This window comes from Crinia signifera, chromosome 3 (genome assembly GCF_055691185.1).
Source record: "Crinia signifera chromosome 3, ASM5569118v1, whole genome shotgun sequence".
Taxonomy (NCBI): domain Eukaryota; kingdom Metazoa; phylum Chordata; class Amphibia; order Anura; family Myobatrachidae; genus Crinia; species Crinia signifera.
In genome coordinates, this window is record NC_139219.1 from 82,537,668 (window position 1) to 82,565,465 (window position 27,798).

General features: G+C 42.5%; 1 protein-coding gene across 3 annotated transcripts in view; it reads right to left on the minus strand.

Annotated features, from left to right (window-relative positions):
- Window positions 1–27,798, minus strand: part of LTBP1 (latent transforming growth factor beta binding protein 1) — a 350,064-nt gene that overhangs the window by 155,627 nt on the left and 166,639 nt on the right. For 2 of the 3 annotated variants that reach the window (XM_083176114.1, XM_083176113.1), the window contains 2 exons: window positions 9,176–9,403; window positions 7,781–8,049 (listed from right to left, as the gene is read on the minus strand). In XM_083176114.1, coding sequence (XP_083032240.1) covers window positions 7,781–8,049; window positions 9,176–9,403 — 497 coding nt within the window. Of the gene's footprint in view, window positions 1–7,780; window positions 8,050–9,175; window positions 9,404–12,986; window positions 13,035–27,798 lie in introns of all 3 variants that reach the window. The other variant, XM_083176112.1, reaches the window with a different exon arrangement.

The following is a 27,798-nucleotide window of genomic DNA, read 5'->3' on the forward strand; positions in this document are numbered from 1 at the left end:
TCCAGGGTGCCTATTTGGCCTCTGTGGACCATTTAACATTGTTTCCTATGGAAAAATTGGGTCAATTGAGGCATTGAACAGGAAAATCGGGTCAATTGAGACATTTAACATTGTTCCCTATGGGAAATCTCGGGCATCTCGTCTGTCGCATCGCACCTGATTTTTTAGTGCATTCAATGCCCGAGATGGCCGAGATGGGCGCCCTTCTAAGTAAAGAGTACCGAATTTACTTCTTATTTATTTAGCGCCTTCTAGAAGATAATAGAATCTGATTGGCATAGCAACTTCCCATCTTCAATAGAACTCCCATTTTAGTAAATAAACCCCCAAAGTTACTTGCTTTTTTTAAATTTACTTACAAACATGAATCTTGCCCTCTGTTCTTACTTGTGAGCCATATTGTATTTAGAAAGAATACACAAATCCCATTGGTTATAAAACAGAGTAGGGGCAGATTTATTAAGCTTGGAGAAGAGATAAACTGGAGATAAAGCGGAGAAAAGGTAAAAGGAGATAAAGCACCAGCCAATCAACTCCCAACTGTCTTTTTCAAACACAGCTGATTGGCTGTGCTTTATATCCTTTTACCTTTTCTCAGCTTTATCTCCAGTTTATCTCTTCTCCAAGCTTAATAAATCTGCGCCTCAGTAAGTTGATATAGGATGTTTATTGGTGGAGAAGGGTCAGTTTGGTTTTCTTAGAAGGATGAAATCCCACAGATGCAACCTCAGGATTTTCCTTTTTACATTCTGACTCCTGTGGAAATTGAGCAGCACTAAAAGAAACACAATATTATGTTGGTCTCATGAGAGAATTATTATAATTTATAACACATAAGAATTGGCTTAGCAGTTTTGAGCGTCATGAGGGAATGACCTCAGCCTCAGCACGTGCCAAGTAACTCTTAACTGCTCCTCCCGGATGTCACACCAATAGCTTAATACATTTATATACCTTCTCATATCAGACATGCAGAGAATTTGGTGCATATTTATTATGGTATTTTAGACGTATTATTATTATTTGTTATCATTGCTATTTGCAGCAATAAGAAGTTATAGATAATTACATGTAGCTATAGGTCTCTGCAATGTGTAAGCTGGTGGTTTTCTGTAAATTGCTGGGGAGGAGATCCAATAAATGTCCATTTAATTAATTGATTATTTATAAAAGGATTTGCCAAAATTTGATAAAGTGTGATTTTCATAAATTTGAATCAAATTCAAAACAATCTATATTGGTATTGTATTTTCAGTGGTAAAACACACAATATAAAACAAAATAATCTTTAAGCTCCTGAAACACAATATTGATTTGAAATCCATGGAAATCCATGGAAATTTGGCTTTGGAAGGGGAGCGTCCATAGAATAAAGTTCTTCTGCAGTAATACATTGTGATAAAAATAAATAATGCAATACAAATCTAGATACAGGATGTTACAGGTTGGTGCATAATAAGGGGTATATTCAATGCCAGGGGCGAGCTGTGACAGCAAACAGTGCTGCCGCAAGTCTCGCAAATAGCGAACGGGCTCCCTGCATTAGCCGTGAGCCACACTGGGGGAATCCTCATGTTCTGTGACCAATGAGTGGCCGGCGAGGGAGTTAAACAGCGAGGTTCGCTTGTTTTCTGTGATTCCCGCCTTTTAACCCCTCACCGGCCGCATTGAATACAGGCCTCAGAGTACTGTATATCACTATATCAAAGTATATCCCTAGGTAGAAAAAGAACAGCTAAACTTCCATCCTGAGAAGCAAGAACATAGCTTCCATAGGTGCAAGTAGTGCAGTTGTTATGGGGCCCAGAGCTGGGAGGGGCCAACCTTAGATGTCAATAATGTCATGTGTAGCAAACCTTTTTCACCATTGGGTGAAATGTATTGGCAGCCCTACAATGTGTCATAAAATTAACTAGGGAACTACTATGGTTCATAATATGAACTAGAGCTCTTCTATTGGGCAGAACATTACCTAAACTACTTCTATGGTTCAGAAAATGAACTAGGGCGCTATTATGGTGCATATATAATTAACAACTGCTGTGGAAAGGTGTCTCAGAAGAAGCATTGGGACAGGCACCCCTTTAAAATGCTATAGGGCCCACAAAGTTCTGGCTATGTCCCTTTTGAGTAAACAGCGAAAACACAAACACCCAATAAATTATCTGTTACCAGGCACAAGATCACAGGAGCAATATTAAATTGATGCTGGGTATTGAGCTAATCACGCTCATTAGTATCTGGTTTAGTCACCGCAAAAACCAAACCTACAGTTTGCATCTGATATTGCGCATCTATTTTCAGGCCAAAAAGAAAAACTAATTAAGTGCAGTGTTGCAGGCTGACTTTGGGGTAATTGGATAGTTTGCTATGTTTAAAGGTAAAAGTCACCCAAAATGTATTGTGCCAGTTACACCTGCACCTGAAATGCTAGTTTCCACATGTCTTTTGTATCATCAGTCCGCCATGATTATGTCTAGTATTACTGAAAACTACAGTTTACAGTTTGCTTGCAGGTACCAATGCCATTGTTATATGGCACTGGTTCCCAGAGTTGTAAAGGCGGTACTGAGTGGATCCCTTTTCCGCCAATTGTACCATTCGGTTAGTATACTTCTGTAGCAGTATTAGCTGGTTTCACTGCAATATACCATTCCGGCTGGCAGCAGAAGATGTACTCTTTCCACTCACCAGGGCAGAAGACCTCAGAGAATGTGTTAGCCAACCTTGCTAGTTCACACAGGAACAGCAGAACTGGAAGCTTGACTAAGGATTCAAGTACAGGTTTCATAATAAAAAATCAGATAGAAAGAGAGAAAACATATAATAGGGAAAAAATCTTTAATTAATTAATAAAATAATTTCTCATGGGCCCAGACATTTGTATTCATTGCCTACTTGACAAGTAATAAATATGAAGCACAGTATATTCAGTATAAAGGTCTTTCATCCGCTGCACCTTGTCTCCATATGCTTTCATACTGAATATAGCTGTCAGCACTCTGATTGGAGGACAGCTCCAGCCATCCACCAATTAGCATGCTGACAGTCATTTACTATCTGGCTGCAAGTTAGTAGGCAGATAGAGAATGCTGCCTGGTTGCTCTGATTGTTTGTAATTCAGAGTGGTAGGTAGAGAGGCCAAGCGCCATTGTCTACCTGCCGTGTAAAAAGCTTTAGAGGCACATCCCTGAGGGCAGATGCTCACTCCTACTCAAAGTCCCCTAGAGTTGTGGGATTCTGGGCAGCTGTCCTATGTGCCTATACCTTAAGACAGATAAGGACAACTTACAAAATTTGGTACTTGTGTAGTTTCACGGCGCCAGCATGGCGCCGTGCGTCTGAGTCCCCTTGCAGGGCTCGCTTCGCTCGCCCATGCTGCGGGCACGGTGGCTCGCTACGCTCGCCACGCTATCTAAAATCAACTCCATGCCAACATGGATAGTGGGGGTATGAACTATCCATGTTGGCATGGACTTAAGTTAGTTTATTTTAGATAGTTGTGTCGAGCGTAGAACCCGAAAGTAGCACGGCGCGATGCTGGCGCAGTGAAACTACACAAGTACCCAAAATTTTATAATTTAACTATAAGACACTTTTGACCTATCGGTGCATTGAAAACTAATGTGGAAACTCTAGTGCACTGTGATTCAAGAAAGTTTGGGAACCCCTGTACCCTTAGCCGGTATAAGGTCTTTAGGTCAAAATGCATTGGTTCAACGACTGAAGGTCGACTGGGCTTAGGTCAGGTCGCCACCTGACATAGGCCAGCAAGGGTAAGGTCAACAGGGTCTAAATGTCGACACAGCAATTAGGTGAACAATGGGATAGTCGACAGTCAAAAGGTTTACATGAGTTTTTCAGTTTTTGGGTGGTATTTCAAGCCCTACAATCCAATATGGCGTGGTGGGAGAATAAAATACTGTGGCAAGCGTAGCGAGGCACCGTGCCCGAAGCATGGCGAGCGCACCGAGGATGTGGTACACTTATACAGTGTCCATGTCGGGACAAATAAAACATGAAAAGCTCATATCGACCTTTGGACTGTCGACCTTCCCACTGTTGACCTAATGCTTGTATTGACCTACAGACCCTGTCAACCTTACCCTTGTTAACCTATTTCAGGTGTCGACCTGAGACCCAGTGACCTTTAGTGGTCAACACAATGCAGGTCGATCTAAAGTTGGTCAACCCAATGACACCCCCCACCCCCATAGCCAGTGATCTACTGAAGCATGTTGCATGAGAATTTTCTAGAGTTGGGAATTTGTGCTAATTTTTTTTTTCCTGAAAAGGCATCACAATCGCAATGCAATGCAACTAGAGGAGACTGTGCAGATTAATGACACTTGTATATCCTGTATGTGTACAACTAAATGTGTACCCAGCTTCTGTCACATACAATATACAAGTTTCGGTACTCTTTACCTAGAACGGCGCCCACGATGTCCATCGCGGTCATCAGGGGTAAAAAATCGCGATTTCCCATAGGGATCAATGTTAAAAGTGTCAATGGACGCGATTTTTGTGTTCAATGCCTCAATGCCCGCGATTTTTCCATAGGAAACAATGTTAAATGGGCCACAGAGCCCTAATAGTCCCCCTGAAGTCAGAAATGGCCCCCACAATTGTTAACGCCACCCCACGATCAACGTGAAACCGAAGCGTGGCGAGCGCAGCGAGCCCGCGAGGGGCGGCGGTACGCCTCCTCCGACCTTTTCATACCCCCACTATCCACGTTGGCGTGGAGTTGAGAATAGAATAGTGTGGCGAGCGCAGCGAGCCACCGAGCCCGAAGCGTGGCGAGCGCAGCGAGCCCCGCGAGGGGACGCGGATACCTGTGAAGCCCGCGAAGGGACGCGTTTATCCTGTGAAGGTATCCGCGTCCCCTCGCGGGGCTCGCTGCGCTCGCCACGCTTCGGGCTCGGTGGCTCGCTGCGCTCGCCACAATATTCTATTCTCAACTCCACGCCGACGTGGATAGTGGGGGTATGAAAAGGTCGGAGGACGCGTACTGCCGCCCCTCGCGGGCTCGCTGCGCTCGCCACGCTTCGGGTTCACGTTGATCGTGGGGTGGCGTTAACAATTGTGGGGGCCATTTCAGACTTCAGGGGGACTATTTGGGCTCTGTGGCCCATTTAACATTGTTTCCTATGGAAAAATCGGGGGCATTGAGGCATTGAACACTAAAATCGCGTCCATTGACACTTTTAACATTGTTCCCTATGGGAAATCGCGGGCATCGCGTCGCACCCGTTTTTTGGTGCATGCGATGGCCGCGATGCCCGCGATGGGCGCCGTGCTAGGTAAAGAGTACCCAAGTTTCATATATCAAATTAATAAGCACAGTCTTCTCGTGTGTCCTAGTGACATTGTATTGCAATTAAGATGCATTCTCTGCAACAACAAAAAAAAACAAAGCAGACATCTGCCATTTACAGACCTGAGCAGGACCTGGTGGCTGCCAGGCATCCCGTCTTGCCCGGTGTATGGAGGCTACGTATATTAGGACACATCTATAATGTCGACATTTGAGAGAAGACTTGAAATTTCGCAGTAAAATAAATTTCTTTCTTTTTTTGACTTCCCTCACAAAAGTGAGGCAGATGCTGAATGCATTAGTAACTTCTGGAACATTTTAGCCAGGAAGGCCTCTTGGCTGAATTAATTATGCAAACCTAACGATTTCCCTAGTTTGCCTTCCTCCAAGCAGGAAAACACTTTAAGAAATATGCAGGTTTATATTGCATCCAAAACCTGATTTATTTCCATGCAAATGAATGCTTGTCACAGGGTGCTAGGGTAGCCTAGAGAAACTGGGAAACGACGTGTAATACTGTGCCAGGCTTTTCAATGAATAGAGCCCTGGGGGAAATAATTTGTTTGCCTATATTAGGAATTTATTTTAACTGACAATGTAACAAATATTACTTTCAGAATGTCTATAGTTAACAAGAAACGGTTGAATTCACTGTGCAGACTGGAAATTAGAATATTATCTATTACTGTCAACTTATGTCTGCAACATTTTATGTTACCCACAGCTAACATCTTTGCCAACTTTTGAAGATGCAAAACAGGACAGCATACAGCGATACACACTCCACCACGAATGAGAAGGAAGAATGGGCACTTCTGATGGGGCATGCCATGTTCCACTGGGGTGTGTGCCTAACTTCCACAAAAGGTGCCGCCTCCAGCTCTCCTGAAAACCACATGCAGATACGGCAAGAGTGAAAATGAATGGGCCTTCCCCTCACAACCCCATTGCGCACCACACACCTGCCCATAGCCGGAACGGCATATTATAGCCCTCAAATTGGGAATGTTCCTTCCACATTAAGTCAGTTGGAAGTTATTATTATTATGAGTGATGGTCATTATTTTAAATTAAGCCATCATTCTCATATTCTAAATTCTGCACACTTGTACTGTACAGTTTACAGCGCGCAGAAAATTCAGTATCACAAAGTTGTTCTCAGTTCCACAGAAAATAGTCTTAAGGTGCCCATACACTGCTGCGATGTCTTGCAGCAGTGTATGGACACCCGACAGCCTGCGACAGGGACACATGTGATCCGTTGTGATGGATCCCATGCGTCCCTGCTTCCCGCCCGCCTCGCCGACAGGAGGGAGGTCCCAGAACGGGTGGTCAGACGGCCAGCCGGTCTGACCACCTGGTCGGGTCTGATGCGCATGGTACCGCGAATCGGACCCGACTGCATGCCAGGGAGTGACGATTTGGTTCGATTTAACGGCCCAATTGGTCGCAATTGGCCAAAATCAGACCAAATCGCCTCAGTGTATGACCTTTAGAACTATAGTAGAAAATGTACTCTCTAAAATTGCACATGATGTCTTATAGTTAAGTATGTAATACTGTGATTCTACTAAAACGTTGCCCGGACTCCAGGATCTGTGAAAGAGTTGCCATGGTAAACACCACAGTGGATCAAACTTTAATCCCAGATATACCCACAATGCAACTTCAGTTTCTCAAATGAAATAACACAAAATACCAGTTCCAGGTCATCTATAACTCTAGGATTAATGACACACATACTGGCACAAGTGAAGCAGATGACAAAACTGGAAACAGTAACAGGAAGATTATAGGCAAGATGAACTAAGCTTGAACAGTGATACAATAAAGAGTAATAAACCACCAGCCAATAAGATACTACCTCCCATGCCACAGGCTGTTTTTGAAAAAATTACAGTTTGGAGCTGATTTGTTGGTGGTTTATACATTTTATCACTTTTCAAGGCTTAGTACAGTATCTCTGGACCTATGACTGATAAGACACGGTTTAAAACTATCCATACATTGGGAATAATGCATCAAGCAGTGAAAAGAGTGCAGAAACTGACCAGTGGAGAAGTTTCCCATAACAACCTATCAGCATCTACTAATCGTTTTATAAAATGTATTTGATAAATGCTTCCACAAAGCTGATTGGTTGCTATAAGTAACATCTCCAGTGGTCCAGCAGTGTTACATGCAGTCGTTGTGCGGTGACATATTTAGTGGGTATGGTGATGCAATGCACATTGCCACATTGCTAGGTCACACCGTCATTCTAGTGTGTGCCCAGTTTGAGGCAATGACATTCTAAGTACAGTGCTTTAGCTGTCAAGTGCAACATATACATATATATATATATACTACAGAACACTATCTATTAAGTATAGAACACCCTCTTGTATAATAGGTAGATAGTTAATTATCTCCACATACATATTATCTCTACATAAAGATAATAAAAAAAAAACCTCTCACCTGTGTGCCTGTGGTTTCTTGGAAACAACGACCAAGCTGGGATTTTGCTGAGACTGGGTATACATGTGATACCGTCTGCTGGTATGGGTACCCAGTGTGGGGCATTTGATGCTTCTGGACACCATGGTAAGAAACATGAGTGTGTCCTACTGGATTATCCTTTTTCTGCGTGGATGAAGAACTTTCTATTCTGGACACTTGGTGGAATTGAACTGAAGCCTCAGGCGGGTGTTTCACATGAATGTTAACCATATTTGGAGGGAAATTTACTAAAAGTGAAAAGAAAAGTCAAGGGTGTTACTAACATAGGTGCAAGGGGTGCAACTGCTATTGGGGGCCAGAGCTGAAGGGAGCCCATATTTTACATTCTATGTGCTAAATACATATATTACCATCAGTTGCTAAATAGGGGGCCCATAATAACTTTTGCTATGGGGCCTACGGATATCTAGTTACTCCTCTGCATCTGATATACTGTACCTGCTAGAAAGGAAATATTATACTATTAACCCTTTGAGTGCCAACATCTCAATGAGAGATGCTCAAAATATCCACTAAAAATGAAAGTGTCGCTCACATTTGTTTCCCTTGGCACTCAAATAACTAAAGAAAATGTTAGTTATATTATTTAACAGAGAGAAGATACTATGCTAGTATAGTATCTGTCCTGTGCCCCCAGGAGACCTCCTCTACATTCATGGCCTGATACTGGTTGACCGAGTGCCAAAGAGCCCGTCCCACCACTGTTTCCACTCACAACCATGCAAAGGGATGTGTACCAAAGACACATCCCTCGCATGTGCCCGCAGCAGGATAAATCATTCGATGGTCGGTGAAAATCGAATGATTTCTCCTGGGCTCACAAATAAACCTCCGTGGATACGGACTTTTATATGCGTCTGCTTTGACGAATACAGGATGGGCGCTGACGTCAATTCATCCTGCCCGCATTTTCAGGGATGCCCATGAAATGCTGGGCATTCCCACCCTGCATGCCCCCGGCATGCCCCGCTCCCTGCGAATGGCTCTTTGTAAACGCCAAAGCCATTCGCACAGGAAACCTGCACATACTCCGAGCGCAGTCCCCAAACCATCAAACAGGGCCGAATTCGGCCCTGTCAAAACAAATTAGAAGGACCCCCCTTAATCCCCCTGATATGAACACCAGGACAAGAAGAGTTGCTGGTGAAATTAGTTCCCTGGCAGAGAACCCCAATGGTTCTAATGTTTGCGGGGAAGAGGAGTGATATAGTAAGAAAAATGTAGATACTACACTTAACATGACTAGAAATGACATCACTGAATTGTAGCAGTTTTCCTTAGAATTCACCAGTATCAGCTGCAGAATGTACAGTAAGTAGTTAATAATACAACATGTGAAAAAGCATCACTTACCTTTGATGCCTTGCTGCCCAGTGACAGTGAGGGGTAAGGAGTGTGTGGAATGAATGACATGAGATCCCGTTGCTTTCAGTGCATGCTGCTGCTGGTGTGGATACTGTTTCTGCACATTGCCGTTCTGTACTGGTATCTGGCAGAGTTTGCCAGTAAAATTAGGTGGACACTGGCACTTGTCTCGAGCAGCGCATTGTCCTCCATTCATACACGATAAGTGACAAATCACTGAAACAACAAATCAAATGCTTCCATTTAGTGCCATGCCATATAATATTTAGCTGTAGAACCTTAATACAAAAATAACTGCACAGTTGTACTGCAAGGTCTCAGTGGGGGAGCTCTCATCAAAGGATGTATACCCTGCTATTGCTAACATTTTCCCATACATACAATGATTTATGCATAGTGTTAACAATATATCTGCTTTTAGATAAATGTATTAACTAACAGTCAATAAATTACTTCTGCTGGAACCTTGTGGGTGTCTACAGACCCTCCCCCATGCAGAATAGAGGAAAGACTTCTGGTCACATTCTGGCCACACAGTCCACTGCAACGCTCATGCAGTCTACTGACACACACTAGAAACTAGATCAGTTGTTCCCAAACTATGTGAGTCAGATCATCTGACAGTGAGGATTCCCCCGACCGTAGAATCGGGTGAGCGTCCGGTACGGGGGTTAAACAGCGGTGGCTTGTTTTCAGTGATCCCTGCCATTTAACCCCCTCTCTGGCCGCATTGAATATGGGCCAATGTGTAGCTCATTTGTGCATTGTACAAAATACAGAGCTATACTGTTTCTTTTTGCAAGTGCTGTGTTGTATGTGTGTCCAATGCATTGTATGTAGACTTATTGCTCCACAAAATCTAGCTGTGCCTAGTTTTGCAGATAAAGTAAATAATCAGTGGCGGCTCCTACCTCATTGAAGGAGGGGGGCTGTCACTGGCCAGCAACACCCACCCGCCACTGCCGCTCATTGGCAGTACCCACCACTCTCCTGGCGCCTATACAGTGCAGAGGACAGGAGTCGGGACTGGCACATGTGCAATAGTGGTGATGGTGAGGCGCATGCACAAACCCTAGCTTCTATGGGCTGCGTTGGCTACAGTTCATAGAAGCCAAATTGGGCTGCAAGGAAGGGAGTGGCTTCCTACAGGAAGCCAGCTCTCTGCCTATAGTCCCAGAGGGAGGAAACACCTCCCAATGGGACTGCCTTACTGCGGGTGACTGGCAGGTCGGCCTTTCAATAGAAAGTCACTGTCTCACGGATTGCATCTGGCTTCACTTTTACCTGGGGGGCTGCAGACCTGCAGCCCATAGGTAAAAACCGCCACTCTAAATGATGAACCTGAAAATGCATATCGCTGCCACTCCTTTATTTAATCAAGTCCTCATTAATTCAATGTGATTATACTGCATTTATTACATTTGACACTTGTGTGTGTTTAATATTACATTTGACACTTCTGAGTGTTTAGTTTGATGTAGTAGCAATAGAATTTTCTATTGAAATGCAACTGGAAGATTCAAAAATACAAAAAAATTACAATTTTGTTTGCAGGGAGAAAGTGTTTTCTCACCCCCCACAAAGCATGGTACTCTACCTAAATGCACCAACCACTTGTCTCATATAAAGAATTTTGTATTGGAAAAATTGTCCTCAAGTCACTACAAAACAATCACTCTCATGACAAATGCAGTGATAATATATGTGTATATCTCAGTCTTCTGCAGTCTCCAAAATAGTAATAAAATGAAAGATGACATCTTTCTACAAAACCTTTCTAATTAATAATTGATATAGTAAAGCAGAACAATATTCAGTGGAACACATGTATATGCCTGTACACGGTCTATTTTTCCATCATGGTAACAACTAGTGTATTCACTACTCCATAATTTGACATCCTTGATAGACTACACAGAAATACGAAGCTTACAATTGATGAAAACACTGAAAAGCAAATACCTAGAAGAAAATGAGTGGGGTGTGTCACCTGTCTGTTCTAGTTTACCTGGAACGCAGAACAATCTGAGTTCAGTGAGTTCCACAACATAACTCACTTTTCCGAAGCACTGGGCTGTCCTTTTCTCCTCCCCAAATGCACCATGATATATATATATATATATATATATATATATATATATATATATACATACAAAATAGCTATCCAGACTACAGCTGGGGGTGATTCAGGTTGGTTTTCAAAGGTGTCCATTGCAGGTGGAGCTAATGTAACTTGTGCAGAGAGAGTTAGATTTGGGTGGGGTGTGTTCAAACTGAAATTTAAATTGCAGTGTAAAAATAAAGCAGCCAGGATTTACTCTGCACAGAAACAAAGTAACACCCAAATCTAATTCTCTGCACATGTTACATCTGCCCCACTGCAGTGCACATGGTTTTGTCCATTAAAGAAGCAGTTTGCTTTGTTTACTAAGTAAGTAAACTATGTTATTCAGGTGTCCATAGCTCTTACCAGAACAATAGCATATATTTTTTTCCCAGGGACCTGTACAAGCGGTTGTGAGAATGGGAAAATCAAGAACAAGCTCCAAATTCATGATTGCATCTTATCATTGGTCCAATCATTCAGCCCACACCACGACTATGTTTCATAGTTGACTACCCTCCTGCGTTATGCAGGAGACTACCTGAAATAGCAGCAATCTCCCTCTCTCCCTCATTAGTCAAGCAATCTCCCTTATTTCACCTAGCCCACATTACACTGTTCATTTTTTTGTTGAAAAGGAATGACAGATACATTTACATTGACAGAGACAGATACATTTACATTGAATCATCACCACCATTTCCCAACACTTTACCAAGTATAGTAGCTCTTACTAACTGCTTTGTATCTCATCCACATTTGGATAGAAGTCATTTTGCAAGATTCCTCTCAGGTGTAGCAGTACACACCCATGCTTCTACTGTAGGTGCCACGTTCACAATCTCTTTTCACAATCTCTCCATATATGGAACTAGACACGCCCTTTGGGTGGACCATGACACGCCCCCTCAATGTGGCGCTTTGCAAAATTCTACTACTAACTATAATCTCCCTGAAACTAGCTTTCAAAAGCAGTTAAGTATGCCATGTTTCCCTCAATTCTGACAAAATGGAGAAGCCCCTGGGATACAATGCCAATGCCCCTTATTGAATATTTAAAAAGTGTTGGAACAGCTTTGCATATTCAATTACAGGAAATTTTTTTGTACATAGCGCATCCCTAATTTAAAGATTCATCATCTAACGATATTGAAGATAAGGCATATGGATTATGCTACAGCATCATCAAGGGATAACATTAAGATACAGAGAACTGACCCAAAATGTGCCATTTGTACCCCATTTATGTGACATAACAGATGGGACTCACGCGCATTAAATCATCTGTATATTGGATAACCTTTTACCACTCAGCTTTATAACTTGTCATTTCAAACGGTTTGGATTTCATCTATTCACAAGGCAGCAATAATTTGGTTCACTGCAACTTTACTGGTTGGGTTCCATGTAAATATCATCTCATCTAAGTGAGACAGCTGCTGTTACTTTTGATTAAAAAAGCAGTTTTTGGTGAGCTTCTGCAGGATAGTAAAACTGCACTGGATTTAAAGGTGCACTCCAAGTATGCGTGGAAAAGTTATTTGCCATTTTATGTAAGAAATAAAACAGGCTAGGCAGCGGCATGCACAAAATGTAGATGACCGGGTTAGAGACTGTTACGCAGCAGATGGAAAATGAAGAGACTATAAAACAAACACACTAGAGCAGAAAAAGGATAAGGAAGCAGAACAGTACCTGGAGAGCAGGCTACAGGCCGGAAGTAGGGGGAATTGGAATGTACACCTGAAAAGAGGGGCAGGTTTAGGTAGAAATCAAACACACAATAAAGAAACCGAAACAGAAGGAAGACTTAAAAAAGAGGTCATAGATCCCAGAACACCGTGTGCTGTATTATCTTATCTGATGTTATTACAAAGCCAACCTTGAGCGACAATTCATGTGTTCAATACAAAAACAGGTAATCTACATACAGTGTATAGGCAGACATACATAGCAGATATCTTGTCAAAAAGTAGAATATTTTGGCTTGGTTCACACCATGGCAATGCAGTGCAGCTCCACAATACAAATCATTACATGCCTTATGTAACAACACCACATCATCTGTCTGCTGCATATATATACTATTAGATCTGATTTAGAGGTGAACACAGTTGTGGCCATTTCTTTTGTCAGTTGCTCATCTCTGCAAATGCTGCTACAAGTGCTTCCCTGGTTTACATGGTGTGTATGAATGTGCAGGTCCTGAGAAACCCACTGTGAGCATCTTCAGTCACTATAATACTGTCTGGTACATCTTTAGATGCCACCATCGGTCACACTGTGTTAACTTGCACCAGCCCTATGGCAGGTGCAGATTTTCCATGTGAGTGAGGCCTCCAGAGTGAACGACAATGCGCCTGTGTACACAACAACTTCAGCGACTCATAAACTACACAGACTATCTCTGTGCATCTGATAAGCCACCTTCCTGTCACCACTTTTCCAAAACAATTCTGATACCATGTAGCTCAATAAGCACCTCTGTGTAATGCATGCACCACATGCAGTAGCAAAAAGCAAAACATTGGCATTGCATGCAACTCTGAATAACGCCCATAGTTACTGACTGAATACAGTACTGCTTGTAGTTTTAAATTTTTTTTTCATATCATTACATTCAGTGGCCATAGTCAAATTAAATCAAGACAATCTATTAAAGCTAATTTGCCACCTAGTAAAACATCTTATTAAGCTGTTTGTACCCCTAGAGCATGGGTCTTCAAACTGTGGCCCTCCAGATGTTGTGAAACTACAAATCCCAGCATGCCTTGCCACAGTTTTGCTGTAAGGGAGTGTTAAAACGGTGGCAAGGCATGCTGGGATTTGTAGTTTCACAACATCTGGAGGGCCACAGTTTGAAGACCCATGCCCTAGAGTTCCCGTTTTCCTTATAACCCTGGCCAAAATAAAAAATACAGGGGTTATTAAAGGACACAAGGAGGATGGTTATTAAAGGACGCATGGATGATTATCAATATTTTCAGCAATGGAGTGCATAGTTGCTGGGACTATAATAACATATACACAGGGGTACACTATAGCAATATTAATTATAGTAGATGGAAGCATGGCCAGGATTCCCTAAGACCTGGGCCATGTCCATGTCATACTGCTTTCACATTGCAACCCTGCTTTCAACCCATTTTTGTAAACGTTTCATAAAACGGGTCAAAAGCCAGTTAACCCCCTTTCACATTGCATGTTGTAACCAGTATATCACTGTTTATATACCATTTTTGTACCTTTCACATTCAACCCGTTTCACCCATAAAAAAACGGCTTCTTTGCAATAAAACTCCGTTGTGCACTTCCTGCTTGTGGGCAGTGACAACATGCAGGGAGACAACCAATGACCCTTGTGCAGATTATCATGTGTAGTTCAAACCGATTCTGGGCCGTTCAGACTGCAGGAAAAATGGCTCAGAACCGTGTAGGATCTTGCTTTTGAAACGTTTTGAAATACCGGTATTCTCTAACCGGTAAATTGGCTGGGGAGCACACTGCAGCTGGTACCGTTTTAAAATACTAAAAAAACGGCAATATACCGGCTTACAAGTGCGATGTGAAAGGGGTATAAGTAAAGCTATGTGTCTTACCACTACTGGGTCATTACAGACTGTGCTGCTATCAAAGGTGACAATTACTATGGTAACTGGTAGTGCTAGGGAACTACAGGCTAAAGAGAGATAAATGTCTTGCAAACACATTGGGAATGTGAAAGGGCTGGGCACATACTTGTCTACTGTCTTCTAATGTCTGGTAGATTCCCGAAGCTGGATCCAGGAGGTGGAAACTCCAGAGAGAATAGGCCACCTCCTGGAACCCACTGCTCTTTCTTGTATAGTAAGTGGAATTATGATGACTTGGTGAAGTTGTCCCGATGTTGTGACATGCATCATCACCTGCTCATTGCCCATTGTGATGACATCAATCGAGTCATCAAGGTTACGCATTTGTCCCTGGAAGTCCAAAAAGTGTGCAAGTATATCTAGAAGGAAACATTTAATTGCACTGTTCAGTCATCTCATTTCTGCACTGTCAGTGGAAACAACTTGCACATACAACAGCAAGCTCCCTACACTTCCTACACTATTGTTGGGAATATATTAGGGGGGGTTTCACTCCTTTCCCTCTGCACTTAGTAATAAATGATTAGGGTTAGACATGGGAAACTTGCTTATATTCTTTACAGCCAGAGACTTCAACCAGATCGGCATCATTTTCATATACCCATTCCTCAAACTCGTTAAGATCCGTAAGATCCTTTGAAAACTGAACAGGAAGTCTCCAAACATGACAGAGAACCAAAGCAATGGAAATCTCATTTATCCTCAATACCTTATAGGTAATCTTTCAAACATATGCATTTATTCACATGCAAAAAGGAGAAAGTGAATGATTAGGCCACTTTTATGTCTGAATGATATCCGTAGGTCAGGAACTTTTGCACAAACACAGGTACTAAATCATGATTAATGTTGTATCCTCTTATTACAGCCGACACGAGCATTGGACCATGACTAAGATATATATTGTACTTTAACTAATGTCTGTAGGGTCAAGCTGCCACGGAATGCATAAAATGTGACGTTAGTACAAGCTTCTATTCATTTCCCGCTACGACCATATGAGCACATTGGAAATTATGAGATAGTCATCGAATACCACGAAATGAGACAGGAAAGAAAAAAGAAAAAAGAATAGAGCGTAATTATTATACACATGTATATTTAGTAGACAGAGTCTGTACGGAGCGCTCGCAATGTGAGTAATGATTTTCTATATTTGTCATGGGTGCATTATCCAGTAATTGGAGCTGGCACAAGCAATGGGAAATAACTAGAGTTGAGAAACTCTTCTTTTCAGAATAAAATAAATGCTTTCTTTTAAACAACATGTGTGTATGCACCGTGCTTGGAAAACATTACATTTGTTTGACTATGAGACTGTGTAATTTGGACAGTATGTAGAGAGAAGGTTATTGTTCAATCAGTGCAAAATGAAATGCTTCATGTCTCCGGTTATTTAAACGTTGGTAACTATTTATTAAGCTATTTTATTCCGAGACTGAGGCCATTAATAAAATCCTGTACAATAACGATATAATGTATCTCCTACATTCAGAACGTAAACGACGACAGGAATGTTATGCATCTGGTCAGCAAACTTAAGGTCCATACACACTGGGTGACTTGGAGCTGAAAGCAGCTCAGTTTTGTCCTTTGAGCAGCTCTCAGCTCAAAAGCCGCCCAGTGTGTGCGGGACAGAGATGAGCGGTGAGCACTGATTCATGTTCCCGCATCATTGCTGGCCCCAGCACTCATCTGCTGGTATTGCTTTTCATAGCGTCCTGCTATGGAAAGTTGTCCACCCCTGGGATAATCGCTAAATCGGACAAAATAACCCAGTGTGTATGCACCTTTAGTTTATCTGAGATTGTCTGCATAGGTTAATGCCATCTGAACTTTGGTCCTGAGTCAGAGATGATTGCAAATGCAAAAGCTTTCTCAAATAGGCAAAACCATACTACAGGGGTAAATGTAATGTGCAGACAGAGTTAGCTTTGGGTGAGGTATGTGCAAAATGAAATCTATATTGCAGTGTAAAAGTTACATAGCCAGTATTTACCCTGCACAGAAACAAAATAAATCAACCAAGTCTAATTCCCTCTGCACATTACATCTGCCCCACCTGCAGAGCAACATGGTTTTGCCCATTTGAGAAAGATTTAGCATTTGCGATCAACTCTGAATCAGACCCTATGGGGCCACCCATATGGAGAGTGCTCTTCTGTTCCCTCTCCGGTTGTTGGAGTTGTTCATGATACCTATCCTATTAGCATTGGTTTGCACATAGGCTGTCTGATGAGCTTATAACTATTTGCATGGGCTCATTGCTCATCTCCATGACGGGCTATTGTTGGTGTATTATATTACAATATTACATTATGCGATACACAGCAATAAGGAATGTTAATATTTAGGACATTTCTGCAAGTTGTGATTAATAGGCACATACAGTACATACAATATCATGTGCAGCTGCAGGAGACTGCTAAATACCTAAAGATACACATATGCATTTACAGAAGTCTGAATCCCTCCTGCTAAATGAGATTGATAAAGAAAGAAAAGTTATAGTACAAACTTGCAGCATATAATAAAAAAATATAGCTTGTTGTACAAAGGCCAGAGTCCTGTTTGTAAGACCATGGGGTTAAAGTGTGTCTGGGGGGGGGGGGGTAAAGTGGAACTCAGTTCCGCCACATGCAATGGTAGGGGAACTGTGTTCCACCACCCCAGGCCTGCAAGGTAATTCCAACAGAAAGCCATACCTCCCAACTGTCCCGCTAAACGCGGGAACGTCACGTTTTTGGGGACGTTCCCGCGTTCCTCCCGCGGCCGGCAGTGTCCCGCTGCGGGGGGGGGTATTCGCGGCCGAAAACGAGGGCGCTGCTAATTTGAATAAGCCGCGACCTCATTTGCATACACCACGCCCCTTTCCGGACGTGGTGTAGTGTCCCTATTCTGAACGTCAGAAAGTTGGGAGGTATGAGAAAGCATGTCCTAGCTACTTGCTTTTTTGGCATGTCACACTCATACACACACAATTACAGGAACAAAAAACTTTACTATACTCATCCTTTTGCAGAAGACCTGGCTCCAAATGCTGGATGCAGGAAACACTGTCGCTCAAGGGCGTAACTACCATAGGTGCAAGGGGTGCAGCTGTTATGGGGCCCAGAGCTGAAGGGGGCCCATCTTTGCTCTCTAAGTAATATGTTTTACATACATTTAACACCATAAGGGGGCCCTTACAAACTTTTGCTATGGGGCCTACGAATATCTAGGTACGCCTCTGCTGTCACTGTTTGGAAGTTGAGTAATTACAGAGTAATTAAGCCAACTGAAAACTTCCAATTACTTAATTAGTCTGGGGAGGTAATGGAGTCCCAGGGCATGTCCCATAATTTTTTTTAAAATGAACTCCGTAGGTGCATGAACAAAGACATGGTGATTTCTGTGGAAATCACGGTCTTATTTATAAATTTTGCTATGGGGCCCACAAAGTTCTAGTTACACCTCTGAACAGTGATAAAACAAACTGGGTGTAAACAAACCAACATACAGGTAGGGGGGCGCTGCTCGCAATCTTACAATCTATAGACATAAATGGCAAAATTTCCTAGTAAAGTGGCCAGCTGAAATCTCATGAATATTGGTTCAGCCCCACAAGGGCCATCACATCTGTGTGTAGGTGTAAATAAATCCCTGTTTCTACATGCAGACTGGCATGAAATATTGTAGAAATTATGTGAATATTCTTTTTTTTTAATAAGAAGATTTTATTAATAAACCAGGTTAAATGCAGGTTACAATAACATACCATCGCATTAACACAAAAATTGCAATTACTGAATCAAGGTCTGTCAATAACAGTATAAGCATAACAGAACTGAGATTGTGGTAGAAGCAACACTATATATAGCTCATTAATGTACTTAAAAAATGTGTTGCCTTAACCTGCTCTGGTCTATCATTTCTTCATTTAAAGTAGTAAAATAGAATAATCTACAAACCCTAAATCTAAAGCTAGAACAACTAATTCATAACTGAAACACTTTAGCCACGGTCAGTGGCCGGGAACATTTTTGTGAACTTGCCCCATGAATCATATATACATTACACTCATGCTCCAGTGGGACATTTATCATAGCTTCCAAGGTGGAGAATTAGGCATGGCTCATCGGGTCGTCCAAATTAAGGTCCACATGCATTGGGTCGACCACAGAAGGTCGATGGGGCTTAGGTGGACACATGGAAAAGGTCAACATGGTTAATTTCGACATGGTCAGGGCCGGCGCCACCACTAGGCAGCTCTAGGCATTTGCCTAGGGCGCCGGCACCTGGAGGGCGGCAGTTCGCCCCTCACCCCCAGCGAACTGTGTAAAAAAATTGCTGCCCCGGCGTCCCTGCAGTGCTGGGGCGGTCAGGGGTGTCCGTGCCGTAGGGGTACCTGCGGCGCCGTCATGTGTATAAAGCTGGCTGCGGCCGGTGGGGTCCCTGTAGTGAATAGCAAATAACTAGCGCTATGCGCGCGGCGGCGCGGGAAGCGCTAGTTATTTCCTATTCACTACAGGGACCCCGCCGGCAGCAGCCAGCTTTATACACATGACGGCGCCGCAGGTACCCCTACGGCACGGACCCCCCTGACCGCCCCAAGCACTGCAGGGACGCCGGGGCAGCAAATTTTTTGCACAGGTACCACCCCCCCTCCCTCCCCCCCCCCCCCCGGCACCGGGGCGCCCCTACCGCGACTCGCCTGGGGCGCTCCGGTGCCTTGCACCGGCCCTGGACATGGTCAAAATGTGGACACAAGCATTAGGTGGGCAATGGGAAGATCAACAGCCAAAAAGGTCAACATGCTTTTTCACTTTTTTGTCCCGAATGTCAACATGGACACCATATCGCCGCACCGCTATGATCGCCACACTAGTCTATGCTCCCTCCACAACAAATACTGCCTGTCGACACATATCTGCACAAAAAAAGGTAAAAAACTCATGGGTACTTATGTATTATCTGGGCTCCCATGTTAAATGCACCCCATTTTTTCATACCCCTACTATCCAGAACTACGCATGGAGTTGATTTTATATAGTGTGGCGAGCGCAGCGAGCCACCTTGCCCGAAGCGTGGCGAGCGCAGCGAGCCCCGCAAGGGGACGCGGTCTCATTAGAAAAACGGGAGCCCAGATATTACATAAGTACCAACTCATGTTGACCTTTTGACTATTGACCTTCCCATTGTCGACCTAAACCCTGTCGACCTCCAGTGGTTGACCCAATGCATGTCGACCTTAATAGTGTCGACCTAACGACCGTAAACCAGAGAATTTGGGTCCAGTTTGAGCCATCCAGTAGCGAGCTATTCAAACTTTCGGCATTGCACAAACATTCATGGTATATGGCATCTGCTCAGTGTTGCCTCATCACCAGCCCACAGCACACATAATCCATGTGGTAATATTGCAATGTTATTTTCACCTGGGGCCAGAATGACTGTAGCACCGGACATTCCCATATGAGGTGGCAGAAGGTCGTCCTAGTAACTCTACACTTAGGGCAGACATGTGACTATTCATTTTAAGTTGAATTCCATACTGAAATTAAGTGCATTTAATTATAACATCTGGTTGAGATTCTGACATACAATAAGAAACACATCCTTTTTGAAGCCATAATAACTAGTAAAACATTACATTTACAACCCTGACAGACTTACAACAGTCACTAATTCCAGCCTTCCACAACACCATCTTTGGACTGTCATCAGGGATTTCAAGGATTTCAGTTTAACTGACTTTACACAGCACCTTACTACTGGAAACCAGGCAAGTCAACTGTGTAGCTTTCATAGTTTCCCCTGGCACTGGTTTATATGCCAATAATTAATCAACATTCATTTGATGGCAGGCATCAGGCAACAGAGAGCAAGGCATCTGAATGAGGCCAAGAACATTTAACTGAAACAAGAGCTTGTGCATGAAGCACCTTTCAAAGCTGTTCTAAGACGTCAAGCTACAGACCTGTCCACATACTGTACAGCTATCCTCAATGCGCTACAAGTTGTGTTGCATGAGCGTAAGGTGACTCAGTAGCGACAACCACGTATCCTTTTCTGAAAACCTTGAAACATTGATGAACTCACCTGCTTGAATGTGTATTTCACATGTGTGTGATGTGTGTATATATATATATATATATATATATATATATATATATATATACACACACAAACACAGGGGGCCCAGCACTCACTACAACAAACTAACTCACCTTAACATTCAAATAATCAATTAAATAAATAATGGGGTTTTAGTTCATGAATTGACCAATGCATTTAAGCGTGCAGCCCATCGCCATCCCTTGGAAACACCATCATTTATTTAATTGATTATTTGAATGTTAAGGTGAGTTAGTTTGTTGTAGTGAGTGCTGGGCCCCCTGTGTTTGTATTTACTAGAGTGTGTGGTCACAGGCCACCGCACCCCACGCTGGGAAGTGGGTGCTGTTTGCACCCCATTCTTAGGAATGGCGAGTGTGTTGGTACTTCTGTATCTATCTATATATATATATATACAGTATATATATATCTTGTATTTATTTGTTTATATAATAAGTCTGAACTTTGATCTGGACCACTATCACTGAATACTGTAAGTTGAGTTTGTTTAGCTACCTCAACAAAGTTTTATTGATAAAGTGCAATGAAAGGCAGCACAATATTTGCTTTCTGGCCCACAGGAGGTTACTGTCCTCTCTGACCTTGCCTTAAGATGCCTGTGTAACTGATTTACCAGTGTCCCGTCCCAGTCAATCTCCTCACTTGCCACTGTCCACACCAGCACAGATAAGCGGGCCCTGTGTGACCATGTGTTGCCTACTCCCTCTTCTGTCAGGGGTAACCACAAGAAAGGATGAGAGTCATCAATAGGGACTCCTATCAATGTCCTTGCAAAGAAGCTTGTAAATGGCACCCCTAGCAGTATATGAAGAATCCAGGAAATTAGGAGTACAATGCCGGACAGCAGGGGATTTATGGCAAAAAATGGGAGCCTCCTGCTGGATGTGGGATGGTAGACAACTATGCTGTTCATACAAAAGCAGCCAGTATCTTCCCCTGCGTGCAAAAAAAAAAAAAAAACATGGTCCTAACTGTGAATCAGGCACATAATAAAAGGCAAACTTACTTACATAATATAAACCAAATTACTAAACAAAAACAGATTCTAAAGGCTGAATATTAAACAGCTGTTGATTCACTTTTGTTCTTTTAATCTGCCACCATGCACAAAAAAAATGACTCATATGTCTTTCTACAGTATATCTGATTTCCAGAGTTGACTAATTTTTTTGCAAAGAAATGACCTAGCTGCAGTGAGAGTTCAGTGTAAATTAGTCAGCTCGTGTCACACCCTTAGTGTAAAGGCAAGCAGCTTTGAAGCTCTAAGTCAGTCAGAGGTAGGGAAGCCTACGAAAGTGCCTCAAGTATTCTGTCATCTGGTTCCTCAGCCCCATTCCTGAATACTCAGATATCTGTTATCTAAAGTTGACCATACACTGCAGATATTTCAATAAAATCCCCGATAATAACAGTGGCAGCTCCTAGCTTTAGGGTTATGGGGGCTGCAATTCTTTAGCTCAGTGGTTTCCAAGCTTTTTATTGGTTTATGGCTCCCTTGTGTCCAAATATTTTTGTGGCACCTCTCGGCAGGGGGTAGACTCCCAGTCTCAGTAGTAGGCCTAGTTTCAATTAAATAAAATAAGTTTCCTAGCCCAAAGGAAAGAGATATGATGAAGTTACCAATGGGGCCTTATCCCACGCCAGAACTGTGTGTCTGACTTGGCTGTGAGGAACTCAGTTACACACTGTGACAGTCATAATGTGACTAAATATAGGGTCTGGGACCACACCAGACAACATGGACCCATGCATTGTGTGACATTTAGTGACTTAGAAGCATGCTCATGGGGTGGTAATGCAGCTTTGCCAAATGTGCCAATTTTTAAAAGGCATGGTTTAGGTGGTTTCCGGCATGTCTTAGTAAGGTAAATGTAAGATTATTATGGCCACTTAACAAGCAACAACTACATGTTTGCCAACAAAACAATCATTTAAAATTGTGCAATCAACACAGTGCAAGTCGTAGTTAACGTAACTTAATTTTGTACACACTAAAAGGTCTATTTAAAGTATCTTCTTAACACCACTGGCCCTCAAACACTCAATCGAAGACCATATTCTATTATGCAAAGTCCCTGTAGAAGTAATGTACATAGTATTCTTCACTTCAATGTAACCCAGATACGGAATGAACAGTTTTCATGGCCCCAAGGCATAGTTCTGGGAGAGAACGTGTGCTGTGTAACTATGACTAGCACATCCTTTCACTCTGATTTTGTAACCTTGCCACACAGTGCGTGCTTCAAGGGATAATGATCTGATGATAACCAAATTCCTGTAAAGTGAGAAGATAAGACATATTACTATGATAAAATAAGGGGAATTCTTTTCCTGTACATCTCCTCATACCATATGAGCAGACATGTACGTGTAGGTTACTCATAGAGAATTTATTATGACAACCAGATCCACAGACTAAGCAGACATCATAGCGGAGAAAGCTATTAAATGGGCAGCTTAATGTAAACTGTGTTAAATCATCTGGAGGCATATTTAAAACAAGCCAAATGCTCCTATGATAGAGTAGCACATACTGTAAGCTGCAATGAGGTAACCCCATTTGAAGATGGAGGTAGCTACAGAGGCCAAGCTCCTGAATTCTAAGCATTCTGGAGATGGTAATAGTGATATTTAGCTGCCCTCATAGAAACCTATAAGCACCTGCATTGTGAACGACAATGGAGAAACTCCCTTTTGTGTCATTGGCATTAGCAATCTTCCCAACAACTCATTTAAACAACTAGCAGCTCTAGACTCTTGTTTAATGCAAGTAATTCTGTGTTCAAATTACGCGCTGTTTGTACCCAATGACATCACTGTGGGGGGGCATAGGCCAGTGCATAAATACTTCCTGATGCTAGCAGCGATGGATGCATTCCGCAGCATTGCCCTCGCTTGCAATGTCCTCCATTGTCTTGCATGTACAGACAATGAAGGATGATGCTGAAGGTGCACTGGGTTGCGCCTCGTAAGCAACACACTAGACGATATCAAGATTTTGGCGTTGGAATTAATAAAAATGCTCACATTATCCTCTAGTGTGTACCTACTGTAGCTTAACTCTGTATGTGGCCTTCAAATATAGGCAGTCGTTGAGGTATACTGTACATTAACCTCCCTTTATAGTGAAGGACGTTACTAAATTCAAAAACAATTTAGGTAAAATCTATGGGTGAGATTTAATAGGATGAGAGATTCAGAAAGTGAGAGATTTTGTGAGAATTCTCCAGTTTTTTTAAAGCGGCAATCATTTACACTTCAAAATCAAACTGGTTTTGCAGTGTAAATGATTGCCGCTTTAAAAAAACTGGAGATTTCTTACCAAATCTCTAGCTTTCTGAATCTCTCATCCTATTAAATCTCACCCAATGTTTCAGTGTTGTCTATGGAAATTACATCGGAGTTTGACCAATTGTGTTTTTGCCCTTTGTCACTTTCCACGCATCTTTGAAACTTCTATTTCACCTATAGCACTCTCGTGTTTGGACTTTGGTGTATTTTTGTGTTTATAAAAATTATCCAAAAGTCCCACCTTTGCCAACTCAGGAGTTTAATAAATGTACCCCTAAAAGAGAAAGGAGTATGAAGTTGAGACCCCAACAGATTCAATGGCTGAACCTTTCATGGTACAGATGGAGCCAGTTTCATTCATCCCACCAGTGCGCTATATCTTCCCGAGTCTGCGCGGGTACAATTATATTTACAGTAGGTCTATAGCCCTTCTGTAGCAGTTTATTCAAGAATTCCTACTTGTAATGAATCTGTGGAAGTGCACATAATGCGGAAAAGCTGTTGAATGTTGGACTGGCCCTATACACTTTATGTACCGTTGTACCCATTGCAAGCAGTCCAGTCTATATCATTAATTTCACAGAACCACTTAACACTTCTCTTCATAGCCAATGTGTTAATTAAAGGGAAAACTGGTCATTGGTCCACACAAATAGATGATACCCACCCATTACTCCCCGTTTTCACTTTTCGTGCAACCTGATGCAGATATAAGACCATGGATAGACAAAATAGGTTAATGCCATGGACTTACTGTACTACGAACCCAGATAACTGCCCCATCCAACCTCATTATAATCCTCTACTGCCATACCACTTTGCCCTGTCAGAGAAATTGCTACTACATGATCCGTTCATCGTCAGACCACAATGTGAAATGGGCGTTTGTAGGCAGCAACTGGGCTGGGACCATGCAAAAGAACAGAACTGTTCCATCTCATAGGAGTGCGTTGAAAGAGCACTGGGTAAGCCAAGTTCTGTGCTCAATCGTGGCACGAGGACAGAATTGGACGTCTGTTTTAACTGGGTCTTTTGAACCCAGCATGAATTGATTTTAAGCTCAGGTACTAATATTGCCAGTTACAGTGGGCACCATAGGCTTCCAAATCTAAGTTCACAGATCTTTGGCACAGATGGGAGGTAAGTAGCCTGAAGCCATGGATTCATGCAGTTCAGAAACAGGTCCAATGTCTTTAAAATGGTATTTGCCTGGTATGCAACAGCTGTCACATACATTTCAGTTCAATACAGTAGCATATATACAGTATATATGGAAGAGTTTTACAACATGAGTCAGCGAAGACTGTATTTTACTGCCTTTTGATGATATTATTGCAGTAAATCAGCAAATGAACTTCATAGAAACATATAAATCCAGACCTTCACACTATTCTAAACAACATAAGCTTGCATCAAAGTTATCTCTGTGTCATACCGGCATTATAAATGAAAAGTACAGTTTTTTCCCCTCCTAATAACTCTGTATAAATGATATCACTGCCTCAGGTAATAGCATCTGGTTCACTTCCAGTACACAAAACAGTGGTTACAAGTTGTGACAGGTAAATGCCTTCACCGCTAGTTAAATCCTCTACATATTTCAAAGAGCAGTCAAATAGCTATGCAGAGACAGACCAAAGACAAAAAATGTACACATGATGGGGAAGATAAAAGTCTTATTTTTCCATTTTCTAAAATTGTATAAATCAATGACGGTTTACTTATTGTATAAACTTAAACATGCCGCAACTATCTTTGTACAAGTGTAGTGTGCAGACCACCCAACATCACTTTCTATAAGCATTTGAAAGCCTGCAATCATACATGTAAAGGCCCATACACAGTGGGCGACTTTGAGCTGAAAGCCGCCCAGTGTGTATGGCCCGGCGATGAGCACTGCTGCACGCTCCCGCATCATCGCCGGGAAAGCTGTTCATCTGCTGGTATTACCAGCCGATGAGCGGTTTTGAGGACAGCTTTGCATAGCGCTGCACTATGCCAAGCTGTCCTCTCCCCGCTGAAGGCGCCAGGCAGGGGGGAAGCTGCTCAGTGTGTATGCACTGAGGACAAACTTATCTCCTAAAATAACCTGTACTGCTGTAAAAGTTCTTGTAAATTGACTAAGAGTGATAACCCACCAGCCAATCAGCTAACTGCAATGTTACAGACTGGGTTTGAAAAATGTCAGTTAGGAGCTGATTGGCTGGTGGCATCCATATGCAATTCACAAACCATCACTGCAAATGTAAGTCTGACCCTTCCTCAACTGTGCGACTGAGACGAGGCCAATGCTGACACACCTACCTTTAAGACTCCTGGGCACCCCAGGAAACACCCCAAACCCCAACTTACTGTCTATCTAATTTTGAGGGAAGTGCAATTAGATTTTTTTTCTATATTTGTCACTATTTTGGCTCCGTACGCATGCCCAGTCATTCTACTATCAAACGGATTGTGAATTTGCACATCAGCAATAAACTCTGAATAACCCTCTGAACAGGGGCGTAACTACCATAGGTGCAAGGGGTGCAGCTGCTATAGGGCCCAGAGCTGAAGGGGGCCCATCTTTACTGTCTAAGTAATATGTTTTACATACATTTATCACCATCAGTCGCTAAATAGGGGGCCCTTACAAACTTTTGCTATGGGGCCTACGAATATCTGGTTACGCCCCTGCCTCTTAATACAATGAAGTTCTCCAATCCTAGTCAAACGCACCATAAGAAGTTAGCCAGAGGTGTTATGTGTGAAGCTCATGGCATGAACTACATCATTTGAGTGGATCTGATTTAGCTATTAAAAATTTAACAAACCACATAACAAGTTACTGTCTAACAGGGCAAATATTCTATCAATGGTGCATAGGGGTAGCTGTATGAAGCAGTGATAAGGTAGGAGAAGTGGCCCATGGCAACCAATCAACTGCTCTGTATAATTTAATATTATGCAAATTATAGATGTTACTTCAGTGCTGATTGGTTGCCATGGGCTCTAGCTCACTTCTCCTCCCTTATCACGGCTTCATTCATACAGCTAACCCATGGAAGGGAATACAATACAATAGGAAAAGATGAGCCTGACTGCAGATGCCAATATGCAGGAGGGAAAGAAACTTTATTGTTCCTGGTGATCCCAATACATCTGCGCATGCAACCGGCTGATTAGACCAGTGGCTCCAAAGGATGTATTGGGGAGCTGTGAAAGTTTTAGCACCCCCTCAAATACAGTGCCTGGGACACGTGCAATCTTCCCTTTCAGTTACAGCCCTGTAAATGGATACAATTATCTATATTGCTTTAATAAAATGAAGCATAGACATTGCTGTACACATTGGGGCTAATTCAGAGATAACGCACTGCTGATGTCAGATGCAGCGGCACATTTTTCTCATTACTGCACGTGCGCTCCGAAGTCCATACAAAGTCATGCACCAGTTGGTAATACACCACGTAAAGACACTGACAGTG